This window comes from Camelus ferus, chromosome 29, assembly GCF_009834535.1.
Source record: "Camelus ferus isolate YT-003-E chromosome 29, BCGSAC_Cfer_1.0, whole genome shotgun sequence".
Lineage (NCBI taxonomy): Eukaryota > Metazoa > Chordata > Mammalia > Artiodactyla > Camelidae > Camelus > Camelus ferus.
The window spans coordinates 16,496,938-16,514,094 of record NC_045724.1 but is presented as its reverse complement, the minus strand read 5'-3'; the positions used below and the strand labels follow the sequence as shown (position 1 = coordinate 16,514,094).

Sequence of the window (17,157 nt, the reverse complement as noted above, 5' to 3'; positions counted from 1 at the left end):
GGTACTGCACATTTTCATGCACGTTGTCAAAGCCCCACTGAAGGTCACACTGAAGTATTGCCCCTCTTTAACCAAGAGCCAGAATGTCTTTATTCATCTGGAGAAAAAAAAAGTATCAACTGCCTCCAGACCTATGCTTTTTCACTTCTTTTTCAACTCAAGGCATACTTTTACATTTCAAGACCCGCTGGGGTCTCTTTAAAGGAATGGGCACAGGTTGAGGGGTGAAGAAATGCCACCATAGATAAAAATAGAAGGAAAGTAACGATCACTCTTGTTCTAACCACACAACACTAAAAGTGGAGAAGAGTGAGTTTCAAAAGAATATGATTTAATGTATCAGTAAATAAGAAAGTAAGATGCAAAAGGCATGTACTCTTCGGAAGCTAGAGAAAGGAGACACAGAATGTGATCTGACTAAGCAAAAGAAAACTGACCAAACAGCATTTGTTGCCTAACAGGCAGTTAATTACTGACTTTGTTGGTCAATAGAGGGCTACATTTTTTTCATCAAAAATTAATATTCTCAACTACTACTGTTTTGCAACACCTAAGGTACTTTAAAAGCATTTCCATCTATTCTCAGGTTATAAAGTTTTCTCTCCTAATCAATCCCCTTCTGGATACCTCTGCTTCCTACAGTTTTGAAGTTATTCCACCACCTACCAACTTTTTAAACAACATCCTGAATTGTTTTGTCCTTTTGTCCTACTCGCAAAACTCCAATTCTTGGATGAGTTACCTTCTAACTTGGATGCTAAGTATAAAATCATCAAAATAGCTCAGTACTACTACAAATTCATGGTCTCAAACTTAGTTGGTCATTGGCACTTGCCAGCAATCCTATTAAACATTCTAGTCTGTGTCTTCTCCCACTCTCCTCAGTGGAGATTTTAAATGGTCACATCTTCCCTGAACCCTTCACTTACTTTATCTCTTACTCAGTAATCAACTTTGCATCCAATTTCAGAGAAGATGGAGGCCCCCAAACCAAATTTCACATTTTTACCCCTTTCTAACCACATCCACGGCAGTATTCATTTTTACATTTTTTCCTATCACAAGAAAGAGGCATTCCTCTCATGCAGTATAAAACATTCTACTGTGCTCTGAATCCCACTCCTCCAACCTTTTATCTTCAATCACCCTCTCACCCCATCCATGCCCCTATTCTGTTTCTCTTGCCTCTGACTCACTATTGGATCCTTCCTTAGAGCAGACAAATAGTCAACCCTCCATAACCACAGATTCTCATGTATGGATTCAATTAACTACAGATAGAAAATATTTAAAAAATAAAATTCCAGAAAGTCCTAAGAAGCAAAATTTGAATTTGCCTCTCTAGCAACTATTTACATAGCATTTGCACTGTATTAGGTATTATAAGTAATTTAGAGATGATTTAAAGTATATGTTTAAAGGATGTGGGCAGGTTATATGCCAATACTAAACCCTTACATAAGGGACTTCAGCATCCACGATTTTGGAATGGGGAGGGGTGTTCTGGAACTAATCCCCCAAGGATACAGAGAGGCAACTATACTTAAGTCTCTATGATCTTAAAAACAACTCAAATAAGCAACTCTCCCTCACTCCTCATCTCTGTTTCTGCTGTATATATATATATCCCTTATTTTACAAATAAGCTTCTTGAAATAGTAATCTACAGTGGATATCTTCATTTTATCACCCTTTTGTCAGTTTTCCTCAATCTACATTTATCTGACTTCTGCACTATTTCTCTATCTTGTAACTCTCTCCTCTTTTGGGTTCTTCAAATCACTCCCCTGGCTTTTCTCTTAATTCTCTGGTCATACCTAATCAGCTTACTTCATGAACTTCTAGTCCTTTTCATGATCTTATGACAGTGTGTGTCCTCGGATTCCGTCCTTGGCCCTCATATCACACTCATTTATAACCACAGCTTCAACTAAAATCTATATTTTGTGGACTCCCAAATATATTATTCAGTACAGACCCTGCCACTAAACTCCAGATCCTTATTAAACTGTCAAATATCTCCACTTGGATGTTAGATAGATACCTTAACATGTCCAAAACTTAATGTATGGTCTTTCCCTCTATCACTAACATAGTTACACATCCGGAAATTATCCTAGAAGTCTCTTTCTTCCTCACCCTAAACATGGCCAACAGGTCCTAAATAATTCTCTGATCTATTTTTGTTCCTTTGGTCCAAAGACACTGAATAAGGACCTTTTTTCCCCCTAAAATTACTAAAATTTTTTCAATTTTGCCCATGCTCCACAGTAACTCAGAATATTCTCTTTAAAATTCAAATCTCAACGTTCTCCTGTTTTAAGATTGAATTCATCACATAAAACTCAAATTCTGTATCTTAACATGTCATATGAGATCCCTTGTGATCTGACCCTTGCCTACATTTCCAACCTTCACCTTCTGCCACTCATATTCCAGACACATTCTATACTCCGTTTTATTTTCATTTTTGAAATTACATCACTTTAAAAAAATCTCTGTATTGTGCACACTGTATTGTTTGGGGGTACACTATTCCCACCTTTTGTCTAACTTCTCCTTGTCCTTAAACCTCATTTCATTTCAGCATTCCAATTCTTGAAAACTTCTCCCATTTCCAGGCTAAGTTAATGGTGCCTCCTCTTTGTGGTCCCATAGCAAAGCATATGATGCATACCCACATCATGTCACTTACAAACTGTATTGTAAGCATCTGTCTCCCCCACAAGCTTATGAGCTCCTGAAGGGAAAGCTATTTTTTATCTCTACATAGCTAATGATTAGAACATAGAACATCAAACTAATGAATGTTTACTGAATTAATGATATATCAGTTATTATTTCTAAAATACTGCTTATCTTTACACTAATTTATGTAGCCATAACAATATTTTATAGTGCTTCATTTACACTTTACAAAGTGCTTTCACATACATAATCCTATATGATTTTCAGAGACATCCTGTGAGTTTGGTATGGCAAGTTTTATCTCAATTTCACAAATGGGATAACAGGTTTAGATAAGTTAAATGGCTCTCATAAGGAGTAGAGCTGTGATTGAAATTGATGTCTTCAGAATGCTACTCCAATACCATTTGTCTTATACCAATATAATGATAATGCTCTTCTGACTAAAAGAGTCAACAAAAGTCTTCTCATCATGAAAAATAGTATAATCCATTAGTTGCCAGGGTAGAAGCAGGCACTGGCCACATGCTCTAAGGAAAGATTCAATAAATTCTACAGCACTGTCTTCAAATGTTCCAGGTATCCCTTGGGTTCCTTTTAATTTGTGGTGGTCTTTTGAATGTAGTATCTTTCCCTCAGAATTGGTTCCCCTTCCTGGCTTATTTTTGTTATGGTATCATCATTCTCTGTCTCTCAAACTTAAAATTTTGGTTATCATTCTCTTTCTGGACTCCAAGTCCTAATGATTCTTCAAATTCTCTGTCTCTTTTTTTTTTTTTTTTACATCTCCATTGCTGCAATGCTAGTTCAAGTTCTTATCATTTGTGTACTAGAAAAATCTAACCACGTCCTATTTTTCCACTCCCTTGATTGTACAAAGCACAGCTAGATTAACCTACTCAAAAATTTGGAGAAGTTTAAGGACTAAAGAAAAAACGAGAAAAAAAGCCTGAATTTATTTTCAAAGTCCTTCTTACCCTAACCATTCCCAGCCTCTTAAGTATCACTCCAATCTTTGACTCCAACTACATTTGCTCAATTTAAACAATCACGAAAGCAAGAAAAACTGTTTTCTTAAAAAGGCTTGCTCTTTCACCTGTTTCATTCTCATACCCAGTCACTGATCCAATATATCTACTTTCTAATATCACTCAGAATTTGTGTCACATCTGGTTTCTGTCTTTCTCTTAATTCATGCCATGGTCATTCTGCACCTGCACTACCTCATTAATATTCTGACACTTTGATTTAAGCCTCTCCCATTCTAGTATTTTGTTCTACACAATGTTACGTTAGCTTTCAAAAACCAAGATCTACTTTAAAACCTTCAATAATAATTATGGTGATGGCTATCATTGATTATTATGTGCCAAGCACTGTGGTACAAATTTTATATGAACTGTCTCTATTAATTCTTCAAAAATCCCATAATAATATTTTATTAACTCTATTTTGCAGATGAGAAAATTGAGGGTTGGTGATATTAAGTATCTTGTCTTCAGAGAAAAGGTTATTAAGGTAGAACTAGGATTCAAATCCAAGCAGTCTGACTCCAGAGCCTTAACCATCTAAAGGCTATACTGCTTATTAGTTTAAGTTTCAGATCCTCAACTTGGTGTACAAAATATCCTTTCCAACTTCATCTCCTGCTACTCCTTGCCAGAACTTTACACAACACTACCACACATTTCATGCTTTTTTCAACCTCTGTGTCTTGCTGCTGCTGTCTTCTCTACCAGAAAATATTTTCTCTGCTGCAGCCCTACCTTCTATCTGGAGAAATTCTACTTATCCTTCAAGGCTCATCTCAAAACATAATCCTTTAAGTGAAGCTTAGAGTCTCTCCAAGTAAGACGGTCAATTCCTTCTTTACAGCTCCAGGAGCACTTTGTACCTAATTCATTATATCAATTTATTTGCAATAATGTCTCCCCCACTAGATTGCTTCCAAGAGAATCTATCATAATATATCAAATTTAATTCTGTCTCCTTAATGCCTAATATAAGGTCTGGTACTAAGCAGGAACTCCGTAAATGTTGTACAAATAAATGGTCCCAATCTCCTGCCTATTTGAATCCTACCCATCATTCAAGGCCTCTTTTCTCCTAGACCACTCCAGTCCAGAGACATCACTCCCTCTTTTGAACTCAACTCCCCAGATCTGCCATTTATCTGGCAATTATTAATCACACCCAGCCTTATGACATAAATAATTAACCCTTCATGACTACTTATTTCCCCAAGGACCAAGATTGTATTTTAGCTTTTATACTTCTGTTTCCTTACCTTTTAGCTATACAGCAAGCATTAAATATTTGCTATTTGATAACTCTGAACTTCCAAAGTAAATTCTACCTACAAGTATGCCAATGAGCTTTAGCTTATTTAATCTCTGTATATAAACAAACATTTTATGATGAAATCAAGTCATATGATTGGCACTAAAACACACTTCATCTAATAAACCAAGAATCTTTCACCAAACTTTTCCTTACACCAATTCATTCAATAACTTCGGAACCTGAAGCTTTTGCCTCACTACTGAGCAGCTGTATTTCTTCCCTGGCATTTTCGTTCTAAGATGACTTGTTACCACAGTGTTCTCTTTCCCTCTCACGCTCTTTTTCACACACACACACACACACACACACACACACACACACACACACAATATTCTCTGTTCCTCTGCTTTCTCTAGGACACATGGTACTGAAGATTTATTTTAGTAAGCATACTAAACAGCTTAATGAGGGTGGAAAGAAAAAGAAATATCATTTTCAGGGTCATCTTTTTTAGATAGGTAAGTCTACAAAATAGATTTTGTAAGCAAAAATTAAAATTCAAGTTGCTTTAAAACATCATGAAAAAGAACTAGTAAAAAACACTTAAGTAGCTATGTGACCCCAAGACCAATGCGAGTCATCTACAAATCTGTAATGAAAATAAGCAATCCTAATAAAGCTAAGGTACTGGAAAACACTTTAGCCAAATGACCTCAGAGAGATAAGCAGGGCAGCTGGCAACAGAACCTAAATGAATCATAAGGCTGCCCATCATATATATAACAGCTTAAAAAACTTAACAACACACACACTTCAGCATTTTGGTTCAATCCTGAGAGTCCAGTAACTGAAACGATAAGGTTAATATAACCTGGGAAATAAAGAAAACATGTTGAATGCAAAAGAAAGTGAGTCACACTGTGGGTGCTAAAAAGAACATAAATATTACATAGACAATGCACTGCAAGTTATAAAGGTCAATTTGTGTATCAAGACTAATACATTTAATAATCTCAAGGGATAATCTAGTTTTACAAATCTGGGAGTTTGTCTATAGAGCAAAAAGTACATTTTTAAAGGAGGGTGGGGAATATGTTAGTGGTAAGAGTACATGCTTAGCATGCATGAGGTTCTGGGTTCAACCCCCAGTATCTTTATTTAAAAAAAAAAAAGTTTTTTATTTTTTTATTTTTAAAGTATCTAGAAAGAAAAGGAAGTAGCTGGACAATTCAGGTCAAGTAAATTTCCGGGGATGCAATATATGTAAGTTTAAGGTTTCAGGTTTTATTAGCCACACCAATTTTGCTGATGTGGCAGTAAAGCACTCAAGCAGATATAATTAGCTGTTTTTCCTCGTTTGTTTCTGTTTTCTTATTTCCAATTTCTTATCTGAGCTAACGATAGAAAAATGCTTGACAGAAAATAGTTAAGAGGGCATGTTATCTCACCTAAACCACGTGGGCTACATCAACTTTCAAACAGAAGAATCTGACCAGAGCCAGCAGCTGGAGTAGGCTCAGAACTGAACTGCTTTAACTAACCAGGAAAACTAATCAACCATAATCTGTGATATGGAATTACCACCGATGATTTTAGTGAATAGATAATTTATACATGAATCACGTGCAGTATTCCAAGATCTCAAACTTCACATGAAGTGAATTTCATCTGTTACTAAACACAAAAAGATACATTTTCCCTTGAAAACCTGTATGACCATAAAATATAGGCCTCCCTACTAAAAGTGTAAAAGCATAAAATTTAGAGACAAGAAAGAAAACTTTCAGGTAGTAAAAGACTTTTTATATTCAATGCCAATGATGGTCTCCGTAACATTACTACTATGAAATGGTACAGAAGCCAAACTAGCACATACTGGACTTAAAAGAAATCTGGATTTTAACATGTTAAACTTAAGCTGAAATAGCACTGTGGTCATATATCTTCAGGAAACTGGTGTTCTTTGTCATCAAGTGCAACACTATAGCACAATTATTGAATGAGGAAGGCAAGAAAAGAAGCTTGAAGGTGAAATCTAAAAGCATGTTTCTGTGTGAAAGGTTGTTTCCCAGTAACTTCCAAGGCAGCCAGAGATGAGAATCCATGAGCCACGCAAACTAGTCTGTTAAACACCATCTCTAAGCATGTGGTCCATATCAGTCATTTCATTGCCTAACACATTATATAAAGAAATGAAAGCTGTCTTTAAGAATGTACTACTAAGCACATGAGATCTTATATCCATGAGCTCTACTTAACTATAATTTTTCTATACCAACAAACTCCTGTTTACCTAAATCGAACAACTTTTATTCCATATCAATAAACTGCAAACATGACTGTGTCTTGCATTCACAACTCACCCTTAAGGAATATGCCTTATGTTTAGAATCGTATTCTTACTGTATTAAGCAGTACAGGACGAATATTACCACATATGTGACAAAAAACAAGTAGATTCACAAGCATAAGGATACCATTAAATCACTGTTCAAGGATGTGACTGGTTGTCCCATCTAATTGTAGAGTGGAAAGTGCCCAGGGAAATTAACATATAGCACAGGTATACAGTCAAAAAATGAAGAGGCAGCCTATGTCTCCTACTCCCAACCCCTACAAAACTTCAGGATTTCATGATAGGATGAATACCTGAACTACCAATCTTTTTTCTTTCTCTTTTTAAAAAGATTTCTCAGGACAAGGATTCCATGAACTCTTTATGCAGCTCATTCCAATGCCTGGCCCAAATAGATAACTACTAAGTTTTAAAAATTATCTACATAAGCCTAGATGCAAATCAGTGTTGTTATTAAAGGAGGCTCAAATTGAAAAATTTAAATTAAAAAACCACAAAGGAAGTTTTTCTTGTTTATAAATATTTTAATGGAAACAGGTCTAGTCAGATTTCCAAAACTGGGCTAACAGTTACTTAAACATTGTGCCAGTATATTTGAGAAGCTGAATGAAAAATAAATAAAACAAATAAAGTATCCATCTTTCAAAAATAAACGTGATACAATAAAGAAAACTTTATTCTAAAGTGATTTCAATTTATTGACCAAGCTAAATGGTAAAGAAAAATCCTTTCAAATTATGTTTTTCACCTCCACAGCAGTGTTTGAAGTTGATGGGCTCTCCGAGAGAGCAAGGAAATCTTAAGTAACTCTCAATTAGCCTTCATTTCTCTAATTTAATCTGTTGACCTGTTGTCGTTCAACATCCATAAATTCTGCGCCAGCTGAGAAATATTAACTTTTTCTTCTAGGAGGAGTGTGTAGGTGTCTGCCTGCAGGGGAGGGGTAACCCCTTTTGGCCTCTGACCAGTGTTTTCTAAGTAAATGCTTCTTCCCATCCAGGAGGCTTTTTTCTTTTCTGCTGCCTTTTCTCTATCTGTTCTGCACGTAAAGCCGGGGCCCCCAAATTCCGGCTCGTCCTTTCACCCTTGTCCAATCCCATACGGTCCCCCCGATTTCCGCGCGAGGTGACACCGCTCGGCCGAGCGCGAACCCCTGCGGCTGGCGCTAACTAGGCGCGAATGGGCCGTACGGCTGTCACTGGGGAGCACGCGTGGGCCAAAGCCGAGGTGATTTCTGACTGCTCATCGCCTGGCCCCGCGTGGCTGAAGGTCTCCGAGCCCCTCGGTCCGCGCCGGCAAGCCAGGCGTGCAGCTGTCGCGGTGCAGGAAGCTAATCGCGGCCTCTGGGCCGCTTTGACAGGCCGAGTAGGAAAAGAAAGGGGCTCACTGAGGCTAGCAGCCTCACCCCTTCGGCTAGGAGACCTCGAGAGCGAAACCCCCGCCCTGGTCTGAAGGCAAGCGAGAGACCCGGAGCCGCCGCCACCGACTCAGCCCAGCCCAGCTCAGCAGGGGCCCGCCCAGGGGCCACTCCCCAAGGGAGACAGCCAGTCACTCGCCCGCCCTTCCGGGCCCGCTCCGGAGGGGACGGTCTCCCGCCCGCCCTCACACAGCTCCTCAGGCCAGGCCCCCAGGGCTTCGTCCACCTCTCACCTTTGACGACGCGGTCAGCCCCGGGAGGGGGCGGCGGGGGCGGGGGTGGGGGCGGTGCAGCCCGGGCCGGCTCCGGGGCGGCCATGCTGGGCCCGGGGCTCGGCTAGGCGCTGGACCGGGCGGGGTTGGGGGCGGGGGCGGCGGCTACCAGAGCCAAGCGGCGGCGCCGCCGGGGAACATGGCGGATCCTCTTTTCCCTACAGAGAGGCTAAGACCGGCATGCACCGCGCGTGCGGGGGCGGGGGCGGAGCAGGCTCTAGGGACTTGGGCAAAATTACTGAAGCTAGGAGGGAAACAGGACGAGGCCAAGGGATCAGGTTAAAATTCTGGGCAGGCAGAAACTGTGAGGAGAGGTGGCTGGCTGTAGCTAGTTGCTACGGTGAAAGTGCTAGGGAACACGACACCGGCTTTCATGGAGCTCCCAGGAAGCTGGGAAGACTTGATCAAACCTAAGAATCTCCTGCTAATAGAGAAATAAATGTATAACAAATTGGCTACCAGATCGGGGTACTTTAGTTGGTAAGTGGCAGGAGAAATAGAGGTATTCTAGGTTCTAGAGAGAAGCAGCGGTTCAAAATAGAGTTTGAGAGAGAATCTGGAATTGTCAAGAGGCTGAAGGCACAAAGCAAGAATTCAGGTAGAGCGGACTAAACTCCAAGGGTTAAGAATCAAAACAGGTAAGAGGAAAGGAAGGGATGACACCAAGAGATGTTCAGAGTCTACAGAATTTACCTGAAAAAGACACAGCCTCCCTCTTGATTCATTCAGAGAATAGATTTCGAAGGCCGAGGAGTAAATAGGGAATTGGAAATTAGTTCCTCATAAGAAATACCTCATAGTGTATTTCTGTGCCCATACACAATGTGGGCCCAGGAGACTTACAGAAGAGAGATGGGCATTCATATGGAAGGGGTAGTGGGACTAGAACTGACTGTTCAATTAATAATTATTGGAAGAGTGTGTGTGACACCAGGAGATGTACTGAATCATGAACAGAGATCAGCATATAACCTAAGATCTATATATATCTTGATGGCATGGGATCCAAGTGGGATAGGGTGAGAAATTCCTGCCTATCCTTCTGCTCAATACTACATGTGCTTAGAATCTGTTCATAATGGACGGTGATAATTAGGTAAGCAGTGGTCCAAAGGTCTCAAAGAGCTCCTTTCTACCTCTTCATTTTGTCAATCTCAATGATCCTGAAACCTGAGGTAAAAGAGGAGAAAAGTGCCCAATAAATGTTCTTTGCAAAGGGAGCCCACAAAATATCTTTCAGAGGGAGATGAATTTGGGAGTGAGGCAGGGGTGAAAATGGATCTTTCCGGCATGGAAGTGCAGTAATTCCACAGGGGAAGGGGAGGGGCAGCCATGGGAAGAGAGCAAGGAAGGGATTAGAGGCATATCACAAACTTGTAGAGGGAGGGCACCAAGAGTAAATAAAGCACAAGTGAGTTTGTAAGAGGAGTTTGAATCCTCAGAAAATTTCCCTAAGGAGGGAAGGAGAAAGTGTGTAATGTGTTGAGTGCTTCTTGGCAGGAAAGGGATAGAAATTATACCAGCAGCAATAATAAGGAAAGTCACTCCATACTAGGACCCATTGATTCACACCTTGAATATATACCCTTCAACTATCCTTCAAAGTCCTCTTTAGCTCCTCACTTTCACTCAGTCAAAAGCCACATATATATATATATATATACACATACATATACATATATACACATACATATACATATATATACACATAAATACATATGTGTGTGTATGTATGGATATATAATTTTTTATGCCATGGCTCTCTCTTTGAGAGCCCCAAGCCACTGAGAATTGGTATTTCTTGCTTCTCCAAGCCTCCCCACCCCAATACAAAAAAGCAAGAGCATACAAAAGGAATTAGACAACTGAATGACCAGGAATTAAATAGAACTATCTTATAGATTTATTAATGAAAAATACTTTACAAAAACAGTATGTTTGGCCCTAAAATAGTTTAGCTGACTCTGAGGGTTTACAACGGCGACTGAGCAAGTGGCAGTAATGGCTCTGCTGCTGAGGACAGGAGGGTATGTTAGTGTGCCTGACTCCATCTGTTCAAACGACCAAATGTTATGTTAGCAGCTCTGCATTCTAGGCCTAAGCTTTGGGGCAGAGGGAAGGCTTACCATCTGGGCAGGTGGACTAGCCTGAATGATGTAGTCAGAACCAACCACAGGGCTACATGTCTCTCCCAGGAAGGGGGATGGGGAAGACAGAAGGTCAGATAATAGGGACAGGGGATAAAACAAAGAACAGAAGCTGGTAATGTAGTAGGGAACAAAGGATAAGGGCTTAGGTGCAGGTAGGGGCATAGAGTATCCAGGAATAAAGTGTTGACCCTAAAATCCTAAGGAATGGCTAGTGTCCAGAGTAATATGGATTTATCTTTAAAGTGGGTCAAATAAAGCCCTACACAGCAGCTGCTTCCTTTTGCTAGGTGAATGGAAATTGGAATTTGAAATATTCTCTCTCAAAGAGCCAGGTCTCTTTAGGGGTTCCTGGCATCACTGGAAGAAACTGCCAGCTCTATGTTGAGATGAGACAAGAACAACCCCACAGGTACGCAGGGTACCAACTCTGCCACAGTACAGTTTAATGGAGAAAACTGTGGCTTCAGGAGAGGAAAGGGGTGACTCTTACCACATGCTGTGCTGCAGGGCTCTAGCTCTGATCTGTTCTCTTCCTGGGGCATCTGCTAGGACAAACAGAAACTCCTCTCTCCCTGTCCTCCTGTGCCTAGAAGGCAGGGCATAACTGCTTTGCCTCCAGTCATCATCTGGGGGCATGTCTACTCTTCGAGGACCAGGGGTACGAAACCCTGGAACAGGACTGGAATTCCAAGCTGACCTCAGGGGTACAGGAAGACTGCTTGATGGTGGACACACAAGGTGAACAATGGGAGGGTGGGAGGGTGAATGGGAAAGATCCCCCCAGGACTGAGCATGAGGAACCTGAAGGCCCTGGTGTCTTTCTGGTGGTGTGGCAGTGTGGGTTAGCTGAGGCTTGCATCCTGGAGTAGTCAGGAGTCTGGCCCCAATATGCTGGTTGGTCTCTGACCACGGTGCCCATGAAGCATCTGTTCTGGAATGATGGGGGAGACTCCAGTAATTCAAAGTCCTTCCTGTGCACTTGGCCCCTTCGGAAGTTTCACCCCTGTCACACATAGCCAGAAACTGCTGGACACTCCTCGAAGTTCCTGGGAAGAGAAAAGAAACCCAAAGATTGAGCATCTTCAACAAACCATTCTCCTTCCCAGAGGACCATTCTTGGCTGTGTCTCCCAACTCCCCACCTCTCCTAGAACATTCACACAAAGGAAAGAAAAACGTAGCTTTGCTTTTAATTTCATTTTTTAAAACTCTTAACATATACCAAAATCACACACACACACACACGCACACACACACACACACACACACGAATGGCTCCCTAATATTGCAAATTTCTATTCTCATTGTGACAACTCTATTCCTAAAGCCACCACTCAGCTTTTCTTAACATGGTACCTTCACACCAGATAAGCTGTCTCTGCTTACATTCTTGCTCCTTCTCTGGGATCTCTGCTTTTTTTTAATCCTGTATTTTTTTGTTTTGGTTTGGTTTTTTGGGAGGAGGTAATTAGGTTCATTTATTTGTTTGTTTAGAGGAGGTACTGGGGATTGAACCCAGGACCTTGTGCATGCTAAGCATAAGTTTTGTTTCTTCCTCATTTACTGGATAGAGGTGTTAATTTTTTTAAAAGCTTAAAAAAAAAAGAGTAATCAAATTATACCTTTTAATAATCTATATATAACAACATGAGAATTATACTAAAATGAATTGGCTCACAAAATAAAAATTTCTTTCAGGATAACTAAAGCTTTTTTCTTTATACCAAAACATTTTTGGCAGAACTGTCAAAGGATATACCCTCTCCCAAGATCTCTGCTTTTGTTCAGTCTACTCCCACACACATAATGTGGAATGCCTTTTCTATACATTGATTCCCCTTTACTTAAAAGAATCAAAATAATTAATTTTTCAAAAATCATTCTTAAAAATGCTTCTCATTCTTTATCTTAAAAGTTCCATCAACATCTATACTATACTTCTATATGTATGTATAGTCTAATTATTGAAACTTGGAGCTCTTTGAGAGCAGAAAGCTGCCTTCTTTCTCCCCTGTATTCACTGTAGCATTTGGTGCAGAGTGGGTTACAATAAATGCTGCCTGACTGAACAGATGCCCCAAACAACTGTCAAAGGAGGCTGGCTACCTGGATGCTCCACTGAGAAAGAGGAAGTCCATTTATCCAGAAGGATTGCTTATCCTAAAATTTGAACACAAATATCAATAATACTATTCTATCTTCTGTTCCTAGAACAACCATCCCTTGCTCCAGGAATTTATATTCGTAGCCAAGGTTTCTCAACCTCGGCACTACTGATATCTTGGGCTAATAATTCTTTGTTGCGGGGGGTGATGGGGTGGGGAGTATGCAGGGAAACTGCTTTGTGCATTGCAGGATGTTTAGCAGCACCCCTGGCCACTGTACCAACGAGATGCCATAGCACCTTCCCTTTCCCATTGAGAATCACTGCCTTAAACTGTAGATTCATCCCATGAGGAGGAAAAGGAACAAATCCTGCTGTGGAAGGTCAAGGAAAGCCAGATGATGTTGCCTACCTGCCCTAGGATTGTCCGGGTCTATATACATGGTATGGGTATACTGTGTACAGGGTCTCTCCAAGTCTCTCATTCAGTCCTTGTCTTCCTAAACTATCCCTTAACTGAGACTCAGGGGACAGAAGGAAAGAAAACCAGCTGATAGAGATGACACTTTCTGTTTGAGGGGATCCTAAAGACTCTGTATTAACTCCCTTTGGTCATTTAAAAGCATATCCTATCATGACTGAAGCAGTTCGTTTTCATGGGTAGTTAGATTCTGGGATCTCTGGTCTATATCATGTTGCCCAAGAAATAATTCAATCACAATTCATCTAGGTCAATACTTGAACTTCAAAGCAGTATAATTCATATCCCTTTATAATCCCACCTTGGGACCCCTCTCCCCCAACCCTCAAAAGATGTACTGATTTGATCCTTCAAGATCCCTGGACGTGTACCACATTCTGGCCCATAATATCAGATTTGGGGAGAGTTACCTGGGGGTCTATGGGGCTCCCCTGCTACGCTGGGCATCAAGACATCTGGGGACAGGAACTGTGGTTGGGGTGGGTAGAGTTGGGAACCAAGGAGAAACACAGGAGGGTCATGGATGACAGGGAGGGAAGAGGAGCTGGAACAACGGTGCCCGGTTTCCAAAGGCTTTTTCCTCGCGTTTGATGAATCCTTATAATGAGACAAGACAAAAAAACATAGAGATGAGGATTAACACACAGCAGGATATGGTAGGGTAAACACAGTGAGGCAAGCAGGGGCAGATGGAGGAAACTAGAGCACAAACATGCCTTAATCTAGAGAGAGACCCAATTTACTCATCACTCTCCCCATCAGCCCCTCTAGGAAACATCCTGACCACTATGAACTGGAGACACCAAACTGCAGATGCTTTCCCCCTAACCCGTCTTCCTCATAACCCTCATAACCTTCCCAATCCTACCAACAAGGTCTTTAGCAAACTCCTTAATGCTAACAGGAGAGTTAGAGAGATTGAGATAGAAATTTGAAATGAGAGAAATTCAGAAAGCCTGAGAGGTTGAAAAAGAAAATTCTATACTCTCTCTTAATATTGGAAACTAAAATATATTTCCCAAAATAAAAAATCAAAAACTCTACTACTCCATCTCCTATCACTGCTACAGTCCACAGCTTCCTCTTTTGCCTGTCAAGTTTGTACCCATTGATGCTTATGACCTGCTCTGTACTCCATTAGTCATTCACTTTTATGCAAAGTCTCAGAAATATCCCCTTTAACATCTAAAATAATATGTCCAAAATCGAATCAACATTCTTCCAAACTCCTCCTCCTGGTACCATATTTTCTTAAGTCGCCTAGACTCAAATGTTGACATTGCCCTTGATTTTGCACTTTTCACCCACAATTCCATTAGTTGCCTTTGCCGAGTATTGTCATTTCTAACTATAGGTCTTATATTGAAACTCAGCTGGACCACTTCAGCAGCCTCCAGTCTAATCTTCCTATCTCCAGCCCACTACCTCATTACTGTGGCCTGCAAGTTTGTTCCTGTGCGATATGGCAGTGCTCATCTTTCTCATTTTATCTCCTACCACTCCTGCGCCCTCTTTACAATCTAACCTTCTTAGTGTTCCTCAGACACACCAAGCTCGTTTAGGGAGGGCCTTTACATTTTGTGTTTCTTTTACTGGGAATGTTCTTCCCACGGCTTACACCTTCACATCACAGAGGTCTCTGATCATACGTTACTTTCTTAAAGCTGATTTCCCTCACTACTCTAACAAAAATTGCCCTGAGAATAACCACTATTACCTCTTCTTATCCTTTTGCTTTGTTTAATTCTTCTTTATCACACATTATCTGGGGTTTCCTTGTTTATTGTCTTTCTCTCCTAGTAGGATACATTTCTTTTCACTCCAGTATCCCCAGCACCTTGAACAGCACCTGGAATATTACAGGCACTTAATAAATGATATGTTAAATAAAATAATATTTACGCCAGTGTATCTTATTTCCTTTACGAGACTGTAAGATACTCAAAGGCAGAATTTGTGTTCTTTCATCCGTGTGTGCTCATAGCACCCACACCACGTGGCACATGGCATGCATTTACCGTACAGCCTAAGGACCAGGTGGCAGTCCTCTCAGCATGTGACAGAGCCACAGAAGAAAGAGACACTTCTATCTCTCTGGTCTCTTTTACCAAGTCTCTTTTTGAGGTTCTTCAGAAAAACCACCTTAAATCTGATACTTTCAGGGATATGTCCTGTTTCCTCTCCTCTTTTTGCCAATACTCTTTTCTTCTTTCCATTGGCTGTGATTCTCAAATCTCACTTTCAAATTTATATGTCTTACCACCAAAGGCCTATCAGATATCTCCACTCAAGCTTAATATATCCAAAATTACACATATCTCTCCCCTCAAATACATTCCTGCTTTTCTACTCTCAAATATGTCATTTTCAACCCATAATTCCTGGATAGCATCCTTGATTCTCCACTCCCCATATCCAGGCAAGCAGGCACCAAATACATTAACTTTTACTTCCTAATTGGCTCTCTAATATGTCCACTTCTCTCTATCCTCCCAAACTCCTTACTATGGTTCATAACATGACATGTTTATATTCTTTCCTGTCTCACTTGTCAACACTCTCCATCCTTCCCTCGCCAGACTCTAATCCTGCCATACCACTGAGTTTCCTTTAACTCAGTTAATATCTGCTTCAGGTCCCTTTATTTGCTATATTCTTCTTAACTTCCTCCCGGAAGCCTTCCCTGATGCCTCAAGCCTGGTTTAGATGTCCCTTCTATTATGCTTCCATAGCATTAAATCCTATCATATTATAATTGTTTATTTATCTGTCTCCCTCAGTAGACTGTAAAGTCATGAGAGCAGGGGCTGTAGCTCACTCACCACTGTATCCCCAGCACCTGGCACAATTATCTAGCACATAAGCTCAAAATGCATTTGCTTAAAAAAATGTATCAGTGAATAAATGAATGATACAGAAGTCAGGACAAAGGAAACCAGCTCTCCTAAGAAAATAACAATTTGCCATTAAAGGTTTATGAGAACAAATGCTGGGCAGAAAAGACCACATTTTCCAAAAAGAATAGCCTACTGTTCAGAGTTGTTTAGGAACTCATGAACAATAAATTGGAAAAACTGACTACCTCTTGGGAAGGAAACTGGATCTGAAGGACTGGTGGAACAGACTTAGTTTTCCTTTTGTATCTTTTTATTTTTTTACCACATATTTAAAGCCTGCTTTAAATTTTTATCACACTGACCTGGTGAACAAGCCTCAATGCACTGGTGCTTTGCATCCTGACCTCTCAAAAGGCACGATTTAGAAACCCAACTACTGAAACTATTTGAGTTTGCTGATCTCTGCTGACTTGGGTGTCCCTGTCCCTTTCACCTACAGATTACTGCATTAATTCTACATGAAAAGCCCCCAGGATGAGGATTTTAACTCATTTTCATTTTTTTTTTCTT

General features: G+C 40.4%; 2 protein-coding genes across 22 annotated transcripts in view; both read right to left on the bottom strand.

Annotated features, from left to right (window-relative positions):
- PPP3CB (protein phosphatase 3 catalytic subunit beta) overlaps positions 1 to 9,177 on the bottom strand; it is a 43,517-nt gene extending 34,340 nt beyond the window's left edge. For 5 of the 8 annotated variants that reach the window (XM_032470331.1, XM_032470336.1, XM_032470332.1 and 2 more), the window contains exon 1: positions 8,978 to 9,175. In XM_032470331.1, coding sequence (XP_032326222.1) covers positions 8,978 to 9,062 — 85 coding nt within the window. In that variant the 5' untranslated portion in view covers positions 9,063 to 9,175. Of the gene's footprint in view, positions 1 to 8,977 lie in introns of all 8 variants that reach the window. The other 3 variants (XM_032470335.1, XM_032470338.1, XM_032470339.1) reach the window with 2 other exon arrangements.
- Positions 9,178 to 10,896: 1,719 nt separating this feature from the next.
- USP54 (ubiquitin specific peptidase 54) overlaps positions 10,897 to 17,157 on the bottom strand; it is a 120,048-nt gene continuing 113,787 nt past the window's right edge. For 10 of the 14 annotated variants that reach the window (XM_032470323.1, XM_014557614.2, XM_032470324.1 and 7 more), the window contains 2 exons: positions 14,161 to 14,347; positions 10,897 to 12,212 (listed from right to left, as the gene is read on the bottom strand). In XM_032470323.1, coding sequence (XP_032326214.1) covers positions 11,653 to 12,212; positions 14,161 to 14,347 — 747 coding nt within the window. In that variant the 3' untranslated portion in view covers positions 10,897 to 11,652. Of the gene's footprint in view, positions 12,213 to 14,160; positions 14,348 to 15,467; positions 15,600 to 17,157 lie in introns of those variants that run through there. The other 4 variants (XR_001365741.2, XM_014557649.2, XR_004316137.1 and 1 more) reach the window with 4 other exon arrangements.